The sequence below is a fragment of the Athene noctua genome, chromosome 7 (assembly GCF_965140245.1).
Source record: "Athene noctua chromosome 7, bAthNoc1.hap1.1, whole genome shotgun sequence".
Classification (NCBI taxonomy): Eukaryota; Metazoa; Chordata; class Aves; order Strigiformes; family Strigidae; genus Athene; species Athene noctua.
The window spans coordinates 10921706-10941659 of NC_134043.1; the positions used below are offsets into that span (position 1 = coordinate 10921706).

At 43.5% G+C, this 19954-nt stretch overlaps 1 protein-coding gene across 1 annotated transcript; it reads right to left on the reverse strand.

Annotated features, from left to right (window-relative positions):
- Nucleotides 1-207: 207 nt before the first annotated feature.
- On the reverse strand, nucleotides 208-19481 carry SCTR (secretin receptor). Its single transcript, XM_074910556.1, is given in 15 exon segments — nucleotides 208-384; nucleotides 1388-1429; nucleotides 1611-1749; nucleotides 1845-1936; nucleotides 4674-4743; nucleotides 5288-5348; nucleotides 5440-5593; nucleotides 6790-6922; nucleotides 7902-7999; nucleotides 8292-8395; nucleotides 12349-12459; nucleotides 15357-15483; nucleotides 19254-19358; nucleotides 19361-19408; nucleotides 19410-19481. Coding segments are annotated over 15 exon segments (1533 nt in total).
- Between the last annotated feature and the right edge of the window lie 473 nt (nucleotides 19482-19954).

The window sequence follows — 19954 nt, forward strand, 5'->3', positions numbered from 1 at the left end:
ACCCAAGGAAGAGCATAATGTTTTGGCCCATTTTGCCTTGCAAAATAACTCTGGTGCTACACAGGATATAAATGAACAGATGTGCTTCAAGAACTGTTGATCTACAGCCAAGTCCTGCTTCCAGACACATACACAAGACTCCCAGCACGGTCCATGGGACTTAGCCATGTGTATCTGAGCATAGAGGTATCCTCCAGGCATAGCATATTAAAGCACGCTTGATCTTTGGAGGGTTGTTCTCCTGTGCTCTGGTGGGCTCGACCTCACCATCTGCATCTCTTGAGTTAAGCCACTTCCTCCATTACTTGCTGAGGTGCTGAGATGCTGACGCAAGTGTTTACTTAAATGCCACTGCCTCCATTTTCTCTGAGCTTCCAGCTGAACCTAGGTAGAAAGGTCACAAAATACTTAATTCACCTAGTTTATCTTGGAGCCCTGCATTGCGGAGAGCAGTATAACAGGAAAAGGAGAACAGATTACCTTTGCCAAGGCTTGAATTTATTTATTTAACCCCCAGTATAAGGGGTTAGGGTAGAGCCTGTTTTTTGTCACTTCTAGTGACGCTGTTTTTGCAGCCACACAATTTTCTCTTAAACTTTCTGTTTAATTGCAGGTGAAACTGTTCACAGAGTCTATCTGGCTTTAGTAACTGTTTGGTTTGGTTTGTTCCAAGATTCTTATTTAAGTTATAAAAATGGGACGTTTTGGCACTCAAAGCTAAAAAAATGCAGATTTTCTTATCAAAACAACTTTTTCTGAACCTTATTAAAGGATCAGTCAAAGTATTTCAAACCCCTCATCTATTTCAAAATTACTTTTTCTTCCAATTTTAGGCACTAATGTGGTTTTTTTCTTCCCCTTCCAATAACTTCAGGATCTCCCAGGTTTGGATAATGTTTCTCCCCACCTCTACCAGCAGCAGCATTTCAGAGTGCAAGTTCTAGCCCATAAGTCTGGAAGTTTTATGACTACAAAGGAAACAGTCCCTCTTCCAAAAGCTTTACCTTATGCTGGATACAGCTTTTGATAAATTCTCTCCCAAGGGTAAAGCAAAGAAAACAGCCCTGGGATGACAGATAATAGCATCATACATCAGAACCACTGATTGTCAGTGTGACCATGTGCAGGATGGTACTCCCACCCTCCCTTCCCAGACAGTAATAATGCTATCTGATTTATGAAAGGGCTGCAATAGTCAAGAGGTGAAGTTTGCATCTGGCATACAATTACTTAGGCTTGCCAGGCCTAGGAGGTATTTCACAAGTGATGTTAGGTAGCTGGAAAGAAAACCCTCAGATAAAATGTGTAATTCATTGGAGAATGCATCCTACTGATTAATGAGGCATGCTTGAGCAATAAAAAAGAATGTTATATACACAAAACTCACCTCACCATTAAGAAAACAATAAAGCACAGCCACGACAAAGCCCTGAAAGATAAAAGAACCGGGTCACAGAATTAGAACTGCATTTTCAGCTTTTGAATGGAGATGAGGCATCCCAAGGGAAATCAGACAGTTTGGTTTTGCCATTGGGACTCTGTCGCAGAGTTGTATGTTGTACCTTTTTTTAAATTTTATTTTAAAGAAATAATAGCTCGTCAAATATTACCTGGAATGATCCAAGACCCAATTCAAAAAACAGCTGAATTTCCATTGTGCCACTGCTTGTGTCTTCAGGAAAAAAAGCGAAGATGATATAGTGGACCCCAAAGAGAGGGATGAGGAGGAGTGTTGACTTTGCAAGTCTCCTGACAACAAAAACAGAAGGGAAAGCTGGTGTAGAAGGAGCAAGAGGAGCTCAGGTGGGCTCATGTGGCATAAAGTCAAGATGTAAGGGACATACTTGTACTGGTTGAAATCACTGCTCCGTCCTTCAGGTGAGCTGAGCTTCCTCATCAAGATTCTTAAAATGTTGACAAAAAGAATAAAATTAATCTGAAAAAAACAAAAGGAAGAACATGAAAAAAAATCAAACACCAAAACCAAATGCTCAGTAACCACTATGTAAGTGCCAGGCATCAGCAGAGCCAGTTTGGGGTGTTTTGGCCGAGCAGGCAGAATAGAGGGGGTGGGGCTGGCCTGCCTGTGTCCCTGTCCCCATCCCAGTCCCTGTCCCTGCTTCTCCAATCTGCCTGTCCACCCTGAGCTTGGGTGCTGGCTGCTTTCCCCACTGGTTTGCTGCAGCTTTAGTTATGGAGACGATCAGAACTTGTTATCCCCACCAAATGGGAGGGACACCAGGCACTTCTGTAGGATCTGTTCTGGCTGTGGGGTTCAGCCTCTGCACAGTCTGGCCCCACTTTGGATGCCAGCAAAGGGGCAGCACTTAACTGCTTGCTGACCAGGACTGCAGATGTCACTTTTCTCTGCCCAAAGACACAGCGTGGTTTGGGATGATGGAGGGAAAGTAGTTAAAAGTGGGGATAGGAGACAGCCGACACTGGAGGTCTTTCTTTTGCATTTCCCCCTCTCCAAGAGTGTGTTACCATAATACAAGTGGGTACCAGGTAAAAATGCTGATCTGTGGCTCAGTTTGGGTGAAGGTGAAGCAATAGCTCTTTCTGCTCATTTGACCCTCAGGCAAAGAGTGGGAGTCGCAGGAGAAGCAGAACATGCCTCTCTCCCACAGCCAGTGTCTAGCACATGGGAACGACCTCAGTGTTATCTGCCCTTTCCATCAGGGCTCCCAACATCTATCTCTCTGTGCTCCTCCTGCACCCGCACAGCCCGCAGACCAGCACCCACAACCCTTTTGCAACACCCTGCACCGTGGCAGGCCCTTAACCCTTCCCTACGCCTGGAAACACCATCACAGTGGTGCATCCTCTTCATGGTGGCTTGTATGTGCCTGTGGGTGTTGGAGCAGGGCTCTGAGGTTGTGTCTTTCCCTAAGAGAAGCGGGTCCACTCTACATGGGACAGACCCAGGATGTTCCTGGGTTCCCTAAATTATTGGATGAAGAGGGAGCAACTGTGGCTACATGGTCTGAGCTGCTGAGGGTGTATGGAGAGGGCTGGAAGTTTGGGGAGCTAGGGATGGGTGAGGAAAGGAGCAGAGCTGGGGGAACATGGAGGAAGACTGAAATATTTAGGGCGTGTTAAGGGAAATAGGAGGTTCAGGTCCGGGGATTCTGGGTTTTTTAACCTACGAGGCCAGGCATGAGCCATGTAGGCTGAGCAGGACTTCTGGCTGAGGAAAACTACGGGGCAAGGGGGGATGGCGGTGGGATTCCTGCTGGGAGGGATTGCCCGCGGGCAGCACAGCAATGAATGTTAGCCCAGGAGCACAAAGGAGTTTATCAGTGTTGATTTTCTGCCCTTTGAACTGCTAAGGACTGTGGGCTGTGAGGAATAAAAAGATTAGATCTGAATTCTGAAGAACTGGCTGTTGTCTGTGGCTATGGCCTTGGGATAAGCCCCTTTTAGGTAAAGAGGCAGAGTCATGCAGGCGGCTCCTGCATCAAGTGACTAAGCTAGATGTGATCAGGTTTTTGAGGAAACTTGGAAGGGGATAGCTGGTGGTGGCCATCGAAAGATAAATTAAGATTGTGCTTTTTGTCTTACAGAATGCCTGTGCCTTGTTGTTGGCATTTAAATATTGCTGAGTGGCTCCTGGAGCATAAGGGTTGTTTCATTAAGAAAAATCAGTGCTGTGGCCTGATTAAGTCGATCCTGAATCACTTGTGTGGTCTTCTGCTTGTCTTGTGGGGGTGAAGGATTGCTCACTGGTAAATGGGAGCAGAACTTTAACACACCATCTCTGCTGCTTGGGTTTCCAAGAGATCATGCAGGTGTTGCAGTTTGTTTTGCAAACGTTATGTGAGTTAGGAGCTACTGGCAACATGAAAACCTCAACCAGCTCTTGGGTTCTCACATGGAATGTCAGTGAGTTACGTGAGAGTAACTAGCAGTTCACATGTTTCTGTACTAGGGCTTCAGACAGATTGGAGAGTGGTCTGCCCCAGGGCATCTCCGTTGGACAGAACAAGTATCTCCAAGAAGCAGCTCCAGCCCCTTGGTACCAAAGGCTCTGATGGTTAGCACCAACAAATGCTCAGACCATAGGTGCTGAGTATTATATGTACCAAACTGCTCTTGAAATCTCTACTGCCTTGTACTGAGTTTCAATGCCTATGCCTTATTTCAGTGAGCAATGCCATAATAGTATAATTGCAGTCCACTAACTTATAGTGCGTGCCTGTGAGTTGCTTTCGTTGTTGGGAAAAAAAAAAAGCTAATGGTCATGTAAATCAAATTGGTTTTGGCTTTGCTAAGCGGGCATTGACCGGGAGACACAAAGGCAATTGTACTGAAACGTACAGCCACTTCGTTTCTCCTCCAGAGCCTTCCTTGAAACAGTCCAAAACAAGCTTCCACAAGCCAGCCAAGTTCATGTGAAATCAACAGGATGTGGAAACCTGATCTTCTTCAGGCTCTTGCTTCTTGGGAGGACACTCTAGCTTTCCTTGTGAACTTAGCTTCGGGGCATTAGTCACTGACTAAATCCTGCTGAGCAGAAGTTGCTTAAGCAGTAATTCATGTGTCACACCAGTTCAGGCACATGTCTAAGATCAGTTCGTTTACACACTTCTAAGGCATGTTGAATAGATGATCTCTGACTTCACAATATTTGAAAATACAGTTTGAATATGCTTGTCCCAGAAAAGACTTACAAAAATAGACAAAACTACAGGGCCTCTAATGATCCACCAGGTATTGGCATTAGTGTTAATGTCCCAACACCTGTAAAAATAGAAGAGAAGGTGCAGTCAGTTATGAAAACACTGGTGTCTTTTCAAAGAGGTTTAGTCTATTTTGCACTTCAGATAGGCCCCTATTCCTTTCTTCTATGAAATTAATTTCCTGTTCTCACTCAGCGGTACAACATTTCTGACAGAAAACTGTCCACCTGCATGGAACAAAAGTATATCCTACCCTTACAGTAGAACCACTGTTCAAAATTTTGGAAGGGAGAAGAGAAAGGAAAAAAGTCTCACTGCTCAGAAAGTCAGACACAGATGCTGAAAACATTGTGGGCTGCATTCATGCTTGAAGGCTACCTCCTGTCCTTAAAAATGCTCAAATGAAATTTGAGGCTCTTTCTCAGATTGCTCAGCTGGACCTCTACTCCCACCCACGCTAGGACCCAGGCCTGCACCACAGCGGGGTGGTGGTTGGTTTGCTTGGCTGCCAGCAGTTAGAAATGAGCAGGACCCCGTGGAGCAGCCTGTGGGGGGGCTGCATGCTCCCCCTGATGTGTCACCTTCCTCCCCTCCACACAACTTACCCAATATTTTCATGGAGTTGCCTAGCAGTCGCCCATGCAGCCACAAAGACAGTTGGGGCACCTGCAATTGGAAAAGCTAGTTACTGCTCCACAAGTCCATCCCGAAGGCAAAACAAACCCATAGTTATTCTTACTGAAAGGAGAATCAGTACCCCATCCGAGGGCGATGAACCACCAGAGGAACTTCCTTTCCGAGAAGAAAGAGATAACCAGGAGAGTGTGGAGGTACAGTCCCTCCACGAGGAGCCAGCTGTAGTTAGACATGATGCAATACTGAAAGAAGACCATGGTGAGCTTACACCCAGCCTGAGGAGAAAGAGGATAATTAGCTTCTGTCTGTGTTTGTATCTACCTTTTAACAGAGAGTGAGCTGTAAATAAATCTTGGGAAACAGAGATTTTATAGTTATTAGGGGACTAACCGGGTGGCCTTGAGAAGGCGTTCCCATGACAAGAAAGCAGGGCTGGCACTCACTAAGGCATTAATCAACTGCCTTACTAACAAGGACTGAATGTATCATGGACACATGGGTTTGGGTTACTGTCTCACTTAGAGGATTTTCACTATTACTACCCTATTAGTATCAGTAGCACTAATATCACCCTAGAGAAGTATGTGAAAGTATTTGTCACTCTTTTTCTCCTAAGAAAAAGGGTTGATAAAGGCAAGTTAAAATTTTCTCAAAATGTTCTTGTTCAGCAACAAAAATCCAGCAAAACTGGGGGGATTAAAAAAAAAAAAAGTGCCTTTTTTTTCCCCTCCCCAATACTTATCTTTTGGTTTAAAGCATTGAATGTCATCTTCAGTGCTCCCCCCACCCAGTTTTCAAGGTATTTTACTGCCAATAAAAAGAAAAAGGAAAAAATAATTCAAAATTTGGGAGGTTCTTTTTCCAGGGTCTCTGGGTGCAAACCTGTATCTTACTATCAGTTCTCACACTACAGCATAAATCAGCAATGTTTAATGTATTCTTGTACTTTTCCTACCAGCCCCACCTACCAGGATCTAAAATCCATATAAGAATCTCCATCCTGGTGGTGTATCCTCTGTCATAGCTTGAGACACCCATGTTTAGGCATTTCTGGGTCAATGTGCTGAACTCCTGGTGTCTTCTGTGGCCATCTAGTCAATGCAGTCAAGATGATGAATGTGGGTACCTACTTTAGACTCACCTGAATGCCCTCTGCTCCAATACTTGTAAAGGCATCTGTAGCTGGAAGGAACCACACCTGCGTTTCTGTGTGTATGTTCTAGTCTGGGCATACCTCATACCACCATGACCCACACAGAAACACCCCCCGCCCCAGATGGGTAAATCTCACTCAGGAACAATCAATACGCAGGAATGAGCAGTGGAGAAGGGACAGGGCATACTTTTCCTCTCCCATAAACCCTCATGCTGAATGGAAAGCTGAGATCGAGATTTCCTTCCCTGTACACTAACTACTGCTGGGATGCTGTTGGGAGACAGGTATGGAGCAAGCTGGAAGGCAGAGGATTACCGTGTATGCGCCACAGTAATTTATGTCCTCAGAGGAAAACAAAATGGCATCCTTGATGAAGTTGGACGAGGCTCGCAAAATGAAGGATGTGAAGAGATGCATGTGGATGTAGTTCCTCGTACAGCGAAGTCTTCTGTTACAAAAAGAGAGAGCAATCCTGTGAAGTTACATTCCTAGCCAATGCGGGTAGCTTGTGACTGTAAACAGCAGGCTTCAATCCTTACTCATGCTAAACTGACAAATTAAGAACAGTTTTTCTGTCTGTGAAAGGAAGACCAATGCATTTCCCAAGAGGGATACCCTAGACAAGATCTTAAAAAGCTAAAGTCGCCTCTGCTCCACTCAGGTACTAAAACAAGCTGAACATTGCCAGAAGAATTGTGATCTCATGCCAATACACTTGGACTAGCCTCCCCTTCTCCTTTCTGGAGTAACATGAACCCAAGGTGTTTATTCACACCTGGGTGGATTTATTTGGTTTGCCTGCACAGTACACTTGTGCCTGCAATGTTTTCTGTATTAAATCTCCACATAATCTGGGTTCAGAAGCCATTCAGCCTGAAAACAAGTTTGCAAAGTAGTTGGGGTTCCTTCTGCCCAGAGGTGCTGCCCTGACACTTACTGTAAGGGAAATTAATTTTACTGAATAAGCAGTAAAGTACAAATTCCAGGTTATAAGGATGGGTGAAGATAAGCTGACTGTCAGATCACTACTGTAAATCTGAAACACCTTCATAGAAGTCAGCACAGCAGCACTTAAAGCAAAGTTTTAGCTGCAGTCACAAGTGGGGAAAAGAACAGCAGAGGGAAAGACACTCTGCCCAAGGGACACTGAAGTCGTGGGAAGACCTCAGCAGGGAGGTGGTGAAAACACCAGTCTGCAAAATACATCCAGCTACATTTTGGAAAGGACAGGAGAACACAATATGAGGAGCAGCCCTGACATTTTCTAGGAAACAAGACTCAGAGATAATTTTTATCCACCGATTTCTGTGAAGGTTTTCAGAAATACCTCAATTTTTCACTTGCCCTGAAAGCCAACAGAAGGGTCTGTGTTGGCTGAGATGACCAGAAGTCCTGGCCAAACACAAACCAGAGATGTTTCTCCTCACCTAAAAGAGACCAGGACCACTAGGGCTATCGTCAGTGTCACAAGGGAGGTGCAGTATCCAATGGTGTACATGGTCTTCAGAGTCATGAAATAGGAACGCTGCATGGGAAGATATATTCACACCTTTACCTGTGACTGGGAGAAATCAGCCCACACCAAGAGAAAGGGGTCTCCTCCTATTTAACAAATACAGTTTATTGTAAAATCAGCTACTGAAGTTTTACCCTGAGCAACCCATTCTGATCATTTGGAGGAAGCATTTATGCTGAAAAATACCTATAACAATAACCCCACCTGAGTTACATCACAACATCATTCAGTCTGTCCTTCACGTGTTCCTCCCCCGGGGCCCCAAAGCCACAGATCTGTGGTCACAGGCACTCAGACTCACTCTTGCCTCATTTGTCGTGTCATTGATGTTGTAGCCACAAGCGATATCGGGTCTTGGATATGGGTCTGACCAACCCTCACTCGTACAGTTTCGGTACACAAAACCTGTGTGGTAGCAGGAAAAAAAAGACAAACTCAGGTGTGATCATTTCCAGTTGTATCTCTGTTCTCCTTGGGGGCCAGTCACCAATGTGTAGGGTTGCTCCAAGAACAAAGACAATATTTTCCCCCAGGCAGTGCACTCTGCATAGCTGGAGGTGAAATGCAGCTGAGCTAATGATGTTGATACTTGCCCAGTGTACTTGTGTGGGTCATAATATTGTTTGCCCACTCAGGGATGACTGTGATGGATGTGTTTTTTTTAATTGCAACATAAATAATACTGTTCAGTACATCTGGTGTTTCTTGGCCAGTATTCCAAGATCAGCAAACACATGACTTGTTCAATCACAGATTCATACTCTGTGCAAACCTGATACTTTCCGGAACGCTCACACCTCCTTACTGTGGTTTGTCATGGTCCGAAGAGAATACAAAACCTTAGATGGTCACAGATTTTCGGTGAAATTTAAATGAAAACTAAAAGGCTTGTCCCCACAGCCATGTCTGGGCTTTATTTTACACTGTTGATTTCCTTGCTTGCTTGCAAATTAAAAGCTAGGATGGGATTCCCCTCACTTAAGTTAGATTTCTGAAAGCTAAATGCTTGAGTCCAACTCTGTCCCTCATGGCTGTCTTTTAGTCAGTGGAGAAGAAGAGGCATTTTCAGAATTAATTTCATTTTCAGACAGACATCCACAGAGGGCAGTTTGTCTGACCCACTTCTCCTGGGACATCTGACTCCTAAAGCTGAGGGAGATGGATCCCTGGCAAGTTGCACATGGTTGGATACGACAGGTTTGAATATGTCCATATTCATGTTTGGCACTAAAGTAGAAGTTGGAAGTCCTGCCCCACACACCTTATAATCTCAATGGAAGAAAATTACCCTAGCAGGCATGTAGGTTATGCATTGAAGAGAAGAGAACCTTTTACAAAGAAGTAAAACCACTGCCTGCTGTCTGAATCACATTAATCTGTCAGGTAGGAGCCACACTTTAGAAACAGGGGTGAAATCCTGGCTTCGCTGCAGTAATGGCAATACTAGCAAGGACTTAGAGAGGACCTGAAATCAGCATCCCTTCCTAGTAGAATCTTTGCCATAAGGCACCATAAAAGTCTATTTTTGCACACATGTTTAGCTGTGGGGACTCCAGGGCATCCAATTCCTGCAAAACATCCCCACAGTGTTGAGGGAAAGGAGGGAGATGCATACACAGCAGTGTTTGTCACTGGTTTATGCTCTTTGGACCCCTGCTGGGACTGTCAGGACAGTCAGGGCTCCTGCTACCTCTGGGCTAATTCTGGTGACCTGAGGCATGGCTACACTTGATTTGAACTCACCTCTGTAAAACTGCAAGGCACAGCAAAGATGCTGAGATCGCCACCGGGGAAGAGCTCTGGGTGTGTCAGAATCAGACTATTATTCTGATGCTTTTATGAACATCTTGTTTCAGCTTAGCATCTTTGAAAGGACGAGGTTTGTTTTTTAAGACGGGTTTTCTATGGCCTGCTGCTGTGCAGCAGCAACAGGAGAAAAACAGCTCTCCCAAAGAGTCCTCCCCCATTTGTCTTGGCGCTCAGCAAGGGAGTGGTACAGAGGCAAATTCTCTACTTCAGCTTCAATTATTAAGACACATGTACTTAACTCAGAGCAGAGTGTTGTGCTTGTAAACATGCCTGTAACTGGGTTTTGCCTGAGGATGTCAAAGTAGATCAGACAAGCAGAGGTGAAGTTCTCTGTTGGTGTGTGCATGTGATTGCGTTATATGCAAAGCATGGGAGATTACACAGGGCATACTGGTGGACATGAGCACAATTTTAACAATGCTACTTGCTTATGGGTGACACACACTGAGGAAACTGCAGCATGCCCCACTCAGAGCAGACTTGGGGTCTGCACTCTGTCTAACCATCAATCCATGCTTGCAAGGGGGAACACTGGCTAAAGGAATGGCCGTGGAACTGGGGCCATCTGATGTGGCCTTCTCCTCTGCCCCTGAACCCCCACAGTCGTCACACCTTTCCATTTCTTGCCTGAGACACAATGTGCAGGTCTGGATGTGAACTTCAGTTATGTTACTTGGTTCCAGATTATTTTTTTCTTTCATTTGCTATACGGGAAGAGGCCAGACAGTCTGGGCTGCAAATGCAAGTCTAGATGTCAGCACAAAGCTCAACAGCATGGAGACCAGGGTTTGGTCAAAGCTCAGAGCTATCTGCGTTCCTTAACGTATGGGTCTTTGGCATTCGTGGCTGCCCATCTGCTCTGTAAGTGGTCAGGAGAGAAAACTCTGGCTTTTATTTCAAGCAAACAGAGCTCTGTTTTTCTTTTGCAAAATTGCTTCAAACAGGACAACGACTGTAGCGGTAATTAAATGCATGAGTCACAAGCCAACCACAGTATAAAATCAGAGAAGAATGTGGCTATGAGAATGAGAATAAACTACTGCTGACTTTGACCCAAAATGCCAGATGCAGAGACCGAAATAAGATGCAAATGCCAATGGACCATGCCTTGGGTTTCTGTTTTGAACACTGTCACTCTGTTTATTGCTTATCAGCAGTGGTTCAGCTCTCAGCTTCTCGATAAGAGGGTAAATAAAGTTTAAAGTTGTTAGACTATCTCCAAGATAATACAATGCACATTTGAGATGTAGTTATGACCTTTGGAAGTACAAATTCCTGTTTTCCTCCCCGGTACGAAGGCCAGAGGCAGGGAGCAGTTCCCTCTAGTGGCTATACCAGCAGGGATTTAATTTAATGCGTTTAAGGGCCGGTATCGCTATTGTAAAGATTTGTGAGCTCATGCCAGATGGATGATTTCTTCAGCGATCTGTGTCTTTGTGTAGTTTATCTTCTGTCTTTAAACCAGATTATAGGATTCAATGGCAGCTACCGTTCGTGTGTACAGAAAGTAGCACGGTATTTATTTTAATCTGAATGGCTCACGTCTGATTTTATTTAAAGAGTGTTAAGTGCTTCTCCTCTGACTTATCTATCTTTATTAAGCAATCTAATACTTTGTCTCCTGTTACTCCCACAAATTACTCCAGTCTAATCAACACTGTCTGCTTTTCTGTACGTACTGGACCTCATTAATCCGTGTCCTATAACTGAAGAATGAAAAATCCTCTTCCAATTTGAATCATTAACTAAAAAAGAGAAATGAAGGCACATTTCTTGGGCATTGCTGGATAGTAGAAATGAACAGAAAGCAGGCAGAAACGTTGACTTCATGGCTTACGATTACTGTAGCATACTGGGAATAAAATTAACTTAATTTCAATCTTAGAAATCCCAAGTAAAAAGACAACAAATGTTACTTGAGCTTCTCTCTTTTTGAGTAAGTTGTTTGGTGAGCCATGAAACCTGAGTTCCCATGAATTTATGCCACTTGCATGGAGCCTGTCACAGACAAGGGATGAATCCCCAGTGCAGATTTCCTCTTGATGGAGGCAAAAAATGGATCTTTTCCTCCTACTTGGCTGGCTGTTTTGCCAAAACTTTTATGAACTTAATGCTGTGTAAAGTTTTGTCCCTGTCAATATCAGCTGAAATCAGCCTCTGGCTCTAGGAGTTATTAGAAGGGGAAAGACAGACAAATAAGAAACACAGAACCTTAGTGGAGAAAACTCTTACCCTTAACAAACCATGCTAAAAATCTGCTTTTCAGGATAGCATTTACTTCCTGCACTTTTCTCCACCTGGCTAAGAAAAATAAACACTTAAAACATCTTACTACTTTAATTCCAGGCTTTCCCACATTTAGCTTAGTGTTAGAAATGGAGCTGCTTAGTGACCATTGGTCTTTAAAAGAAGCAGGGACACAATTTCACTTCAAGTTCAGACCTGACAGTGGCATCTCTGTAAATAGCACATTTAATAAAAAACACCTGGGCAAGAAAAGCATATCTATCAGCATTATATATATTAGCATTATATATATTTAGCGCTACCTTTTTTCCCAGTCAGCATCTGGAAGAATTCAGGGCAGTGAGCGTTGACAGTCTGTCCCACAGCTGACGAAGGCCAGCAGCTCATGTTATCCCACATTCCAGAACATCTGCCTGGGGGGGCAACAACGAAACACCATGCAGCATCTCCCAGTGATGAAACACCATGAAACTTCTCCCAACAACGAAACACTATGAAACATCTCCAAGCAATGAAACACCATGCAATGTCTCCCAAGGACCAAGGCAGCTATGGAAACAAACATGCTCAGTACTCTGGAAAGCAAGCTGGATGAAACAGAGCAAGTCCTGCTGAGACCTGTCAAGGCCTGGATAGGACAGAAGAGGTCCTGCTTGCTTCAAACAAGCCCAAGCATGCTTCAGGACTGTCCCATTCTGGTCCTTGACTCCACTGGTCTCTACTAGCCAGACAAAGAGCAACTTAGGCCACTGTGAACTTTGCATTAGGCTCTTGGCTGCCCGTCTGTCTTCTGGTAACTATCGAATGGCTCTGGAAAGATGAAGGAAACCAGATGTGAATTTTTTAGCTCACTTTTCAGTCTTTCTAAAGCTTCCACTTTGAGTCACCCTGATGTTCTCCTTACATAATCCTTTTGTAAACAGAAAAAGATAAAACTTTACTAGGAGTTTAAAGAGCTTCGGAATGATACTGGGGAAAGGGAAGAGAGGAACAGTATCAATGCTGAATGCCCTGCACACCCACTGAAAGCCAAGGGGAGGAAGTGTTGAGCGCTCTCTTCGAATGCTTTATGCTTTATAAGGCCAGCCTCTATTAGCCTGACACAAATATTTACATTTCTAGAAATGTATTGTTTTCCTCCTGCACAACAGTCCTAGTATCTGAAAATACCGAGCTTTTCACAGCCAGAGCACCTCAGCTCTGATGTCTTCCCTGTGTAAATGTTTATAGGACTTGGTAGCCATTTACTTCAACAATTTCATGGCAAATGAAATATCACCTTGAGTGGTATTTATGCCTATCTGTGCTGCATTGTTTGGGTTATCAAACCTTCATGCCAACTCCACTGGCATAAAGCCCCCAAATCGGACTCAGTGCACAGAAAAACCTGGCAAAATTGCCATGTTGGAATGATCTCTGCCCAGGAGGAGAAAACAAAAACCAGCTGAGCCATTCCTCCTGCAGGTGGGCTTCTTGTCATTATTCAGGTGCAAAGCTGGTGCCACCCACTCCTACCTAGCTCAAGAGCCTCCTGGGTGGAGGCAGAGCACAGCAGCACCTCCCTGACATCCCTCTGCTCTTTGGGACCTCTTGCAAGCAGCAAATAGAGCATTCCTCCAGCAGCAATACAAGGTGTTACTGAGCCCATGGCAGTATGCCTTGTTTGATCTGACTTGTAGTGTTAAAAGAGCAATTTTGACAACCATTGGAAATTATTTCTCAGAGATTTAACACAGTCCTATACTTTTAACTTCTCTCTGTTGAATTGGGGAGAGGGGCACAGAGAGTAGAATTATCCTGTTTAAAAATTCCAGTAACAGAGGGCCTCAGGGGAATTTTTAAGATTGGGATCCAATTTAAAACTCTGCTGAGGTGCTACTATTTGACTGAGATAAAACAAGACCATCTGTAAAATGGTACTGCCTGCTGATATTAGCGCTGGTCCACACCTGCACAGTCCTGTGAAGTTTAACTGTTTGCATCTTCAGAGCTCTGGTGCAAAGGAAATGCAGAGCTCAACATTAAAGCCATGTCACAGAATCAAAGCAAAAAAATAGGTTGTCAAACCACCCTTCTCTTCAGTGAAGAGCACCAGGGAATGAAACAAACAATACTGATGTATTCATATGATCAAACTTCTTATATGCAGTGAGACAGATCTGTAGTCTGGAGTATCTGGCAGCTTGCCACAAGGTACAATATGGGCGTAATGCCCTGAAACTGTGCTCACACCTATCAGCTTGAAAGGCTCACAGGAATAAAACAGACATAGAAAAATGTGAGGCATCCTAAGAAACCAGGCAATAGATCTTTCCTCTGAGTCCTGCCTTTGGGCCAGGTCATAGTGAAACAATTCTGTGTCTCCAACAGCCTCTGCTAGAGAGGAAGGCTTTGAAACTAAGAAAAAACCTCAACTCTTGCTCCACACCGTAGCTTATCTCTGGCCAGGACACCCTGCACACAGCACATCTCGCCAGAGCTCCTTCACTTTCCATACTGGTGAGGAACTTGCCATGTCATGGTCCACAAAAGTCACCCAGAAACAGTTCAGTCTGCAAGATGCTGTGAATGACAGAAACACATCCTTAGTGGTGGTGGCTGGTCATGCATAAAAAATAGCCACATCTGTTGCCTCCATCCAACGTACTCTGTGAGATGCTGACCCAGCTGCTGCCTGGGGGAGCTAACACTCAGTTCATCAGCAAGCTTCAATAATTGCTTGCGGTCTTCTCTCTGAGACCCCTTGCACATGAGTGCACTTGCTCAGCTGTGAAAGGAAAGATGTCTACGTGATGAGGACTCGGTACCACAAGACCTTCCCAGGCCAAAAAACTCCTTTATAAAATGATAAATCCACTCTGAAATGCCAGAGCTCTGTTATGTGACAGTAAGCTAAAGCAAAGAGGAAGCAACAAGGACCTTCAGGCCACATGCTGGCTGCTGGTATTCACTGATTTTGAAGGCAAAGTAAATATGCACTTTCTGGGCTGACTTTATAAAAACATCTTTGTCAAAGATGAGAAGAATTCCGAATTCTCTGCAATTGGCAGGATTTTGTTCCTGATGTGCTCCCTAATTGTGAGGACTGCAGTTGAGCAGCTGAGTTGGAAGGCTCCTCTGTGACTTGCTTAACAGTAAAGTCAAAATCCCACTCTTGGAGCATTGTAACATACCTAAACTGGTTTTCTACTCCTAAATGAAAGATGTATACACACTACATGCTTCCTATGGGAACAAATGTGGGGTATCTGATTTTGAGGCCAGCCAGCACACTGGAGAGCAGTTTTTATCGTGCACATTCAGCCTTTACCTGAGCTCAGGAGCAGATCGTTTTCGGGGGTTCTGTTCTTCGCCTCCAGGGAAAGAGTCTTGGCACAGTTTTCTTCCTCCTTTTTCAGGACACTCAGGAGGTCACAGACAGGCGGGACAGCTCTGATCTGCCAGTTTTAAAAGCAGTAGAATCACTTTTCCTCTTAAAACCTATGTCCCCTCTCCAGGATTTACCCTGCTTATGCTCAGATTTCTCGTGCAACCCTATCAAGTGATGGGGGGCAACATTTCCTTGAAATACAGTCAATTTCCTTGAAATACAGTCAATTTTCTTAATTAAGTCTGCTTTTTTATGGTAGCAGCAGGCAAGCACAGACTGAGTTTCTGCCTTCTCCCTTTTTCTGACATTAATATTATTGAGAAAGATGAATGTGTTATTATGCCAAACTAAGTACATGAGCAGGATGCTCTTCCAAAACACTGCAGAAGCATCCAGGGCACTGCTGGACTCTCCTAGAGCAACATACAATTAATTTCTTGCCCCTGGCAGTGTTAAACCATAGACCTGGCAGGTCATTTTCCTGGGCACAAGTGATCCAAGTATGTCTGCTGGTTGCAGACCACCCAAGCCTGTTTCACTGCTACTGACCAGGAAGCTGCAGAAGCCAACCTGAAAGCAATTTTTTCCAAGAACCTAGATAGTATTATGTTCTAAGGTCATTTTCTCACCTTCCTGTCTTGCCCCGTCCAGGAGGATGCTTCTCACAAAGCAGTGTGGAAATGTTAGTCTTAACTCAGTCCTGAAGTAGCAATTAAATGGGTTTATGTTACATGTAGCTGGACCAAAATGAATGTACAAAATTCCTACTGACCATTAAAATGGCAGGTAGTAAAAATAATTGCAAAATTATTTGCAGGACAGGGTTCCAGTTGTTATGTCTTGCAGTTAAAAAATACATTAAAAGTTTTTATTATTTTACCAGTTTCTATTGTTTTTGACAATAAAAATACTGAATATAAGCAAGCTGCCATTTTAATAAATTAGATAATTCCTCCCTCATGAGCAAAACCAGAAATCTTTATAAATTCTCACTATGGAATGTATATGTACATATATATATATGCATATGTATATACAAGTACTTAAAAGATTAAAAGCAAGTCATCAAGTTGTTTTATTTGAAAAGTATCAGATAGAATTTTTTATGTTCTTTGTGCAGGAAAAGTTAACCCAGCAGCATCATATTACTACTCAACCTAATCAATCTTGTAGCATTGCTGATTGCTTTCAGATTAGATTTAGGAGAAGGACTGATCACTGAAAACCTTGTAATGAGCACAATTACTCTTCTGCAGTTAAATTTTAGCGTAATAGACGTCAGCAACTATAGTTCCACTCATTTCGGCTGGAAGTATTCTAGGTATTGTATTTCTGAACAAAGTTTCATCTTTTCAGCAGTGTATCATGCCTCATCTAATTGGTCTGTTGTGGTTAACTTCAGCATTTTTCTCCCTTGTCTTTGTGCATCACAAAATAAATAAACTAAAACCCACTTGGTCTTGCATAATGTAATGAGTTTTCTGGAATCACACATGCAAAATATTCAGATGAAATAAACTGTCCTCTGATGCCAGGATTTAAATGCATTTTAAATCCATGTAATATTTGAAAAAAAAAAACCCCAGATTTTAAAAATCCATTTATTCTTTGAAAAAAATAGAAGTGTCTGATGGAGTAACATGTTGTCTAAAGAAATGTGATTTCATTTAGCAGTTTCAGTTGTTAGCTGAAGGTTGAATTCGATAATTTCTAAATATTGACAGGTTTTTTGAACGTGCATTATTTATCATTCTCTATTGTTATCTATTTGATTACCAATAGTAATTTAGTTCAGAGTTTACAAGTACAAATGTGACAGTTAAGACCTGTAACATACTTTTGCTGTAGTATCTCTATTCGAAAGTTGCCTTAAAAATGCATTAAAAACCAATATTAGTGCTGAGCATTTGAAGTGGCCAACAGAACAGGCCTGGTCTGCATGCCGGTTGTTCAAGATGATAGTGAACATATGTAAAAACAAATGGCGGCAATCATGTTAGTAACGATCTCAGAAACAGGAAAACTGTTCATCTTAGAAAAGGCTATACATCTTGTAGGCACCATTTTCTTTTAAGAAAGGTAGGTCTTAAGAAAGCTTTTTGTTTAGAAAGAGATTTAAAGCCGTTATTTCTTCATGGCTAGAATGAGTACAGCATTATTTTCTTACATGAAATGTGTTGTTCAAGAAGGAATATGGTGTAGTTATTGCCTTACAATTATTGTTTCACTCCACCAAGTGATGTCCACCCTATTCTTCTGATCAGATAGATACTGCTGCCTTGTAATAGATATGCAGGTAACAGGATTTTAAACCCGGAGAAAGAAGAGAAACTCCAGGTGCTGGTTTAAAGACCTTGTTTTCCACAAACGCTGTCCCTGAGTCAGTCTTTGCCAACGCTGGCATCCGACGGGGCAGACCAGGCATGAGCAGGGCTGTCGCAGGACTGGTGAAGCTGTTTGCTAAGCAACATGAAATCCTGCTTCCCATGCCACGGCCAGATAACCCCACTCCACTACCAACTGCGCTTGGTCTCGTTCATGTTTACCGTCCACAGCTGGGAGCAAACAGCCTGCCCCCACACCTTGAAATCAAGGAGGAAAATGGGCTCTTCTATGTGTAGTTTCTATGCCAATGTAAGAAACCAAAACCATTCCAAACAGAAACAGCTGTGATAACTAGATGTCCGAAATGGGCAGAAAGCTGCAGTCTGTGATATTGATAGCAACAGCCAATTACAGTTTTTAATCTGTGAAATGAATGGATCTAAACACTACTTAACATAAATAATATTTGCAGCCACAGAATTCACAGCCATTTAATTTGAAAGTAAATGGCTTTAGTTTAATAAGAGGATTTAAAGGAGAACAAAAGATCCCTGGCAAAATCAAAATAGGTATTTCTGAGGATTAGAAAAAGAACAAGTAGAAGGAGATGATCTCAGTGGCACCTTGAGCAATGACATCTATTTACAGAGTCCTTTAGGTAGTACTTAAGAATAAGAAATCTAAATAACGTGAAAACCATCATAGTCACTATTTTTATTGTGGAAGATGATCAAAAGGCAAAAAACTTTGCAGATTGTATTCACTCTGTAAATAAAGTGTCTAGGCAGAGCTCAGGCTTTCTCAGACTTTGTACCAAATTCCCTGCTGGAAAAAATAGATTGATTTTTCCATTAGTTGCAATGAAACAGTGATTTTTCATATTTGCTAAGAGTTTGATCATTTTCCAGCTTCTCACACCCAGGCTGGACATATTTCAGTCTTGATTTTATATGCTTTCAAAATCTGAAGAAGCTGAGCAGCACCTGGAGATCACAGCCCAGGTTCAGCTGTCCTTCCCGGCTGGGCTGAGCACCCGGAGCTCAGCAGTGACACTCTGCCACATAAATTCCCAGGAAAGTGATAAAGCTAAAAGAAAGAAACCAAACTTTGTGGGTCAAACACTCCTTCATACTCCTTCGGTCTGAGTTAAGGCAGACTTTGGTAGTGGTGGGCATTCCCCCTTAGGGGATTGCTTGTTGGCGTAAATCAGCAAAGCTTCTCCAAATGGCATCAAGTCTTTTCCCCTTCACTGCAGAACTTATGTTTACCAAGGCAGGTTAGCAACACTGATGTTTTATATAGGTGGGGAAACTAAGGCATCCAGCATCTAGCCATCTGGCCACTGTCAATTAGTGCAGGAAGCAGCAGAAGCAAGAATAAAATTTTAAAAATCCCAGGTTCCACACAGACCTTTTTAAAACAAAGACACCATGACTTCATGGAATAGAGGTGCACTTACTCAGACAACATGTGATTCTATGCAATTGGGAATAAATAGCTCTGAGTACCTACCAGGACAGCTGAAATACAGAAGATGATCACCCAGATGGTCCACATAGTCAATCACAGTCTGTTTCCTTCATCCCTTGCACATCAGAGGTCACCGGGCTGTCTGTACACTCTCTGGCGTGGCTCTTAGCTCCTTTCACTTCATCCCTTTCCCTCCTTACTTTTTTTCCTTCCCAGCTTTGACCATCCTTAGCCAATGTTTCTCTCCAGCTTCTGAGCCCTAGAGAGCATCAGCAGTGACAGGACCCCCCCCGTCCACCCTCCAAGCTCTCTCTCCTCCTCCTCTGCAGAAGCCTTCTGTCCCAAGAATAACAGCACCTCTCTTGAGCATGTTCCTACTATCGTCTGCCTCCCTTCCCGGCTATTATTCACTGTTATCAACGGGTGTCGCTGGGGAATGATCATTCCTCATGCTCCCATGATAAGGGACCAAGCAGGACTCCCGCGTAAGATGTCAGCCCCACAAAGGCAGAGGTAATCAATCAAGGGGAAATACAGCCCTGGAATAAGTGCCCTGCTGAGAAACAGAGTTGGAGGAATGTGATTCAGGCTGCCTGCACTGCTTCTGGTCTCGACAGCTCTGCACATGCCTCCCGCAGCGAGCAGACATCCCCGAGAGGCAGAAATCAGAAGGCTGGCAGAGCCTGCTGCAGGGAGCCATCTACCCACACCTCCCACCAAGCCCAGGTGAGCACAGCTGCTGG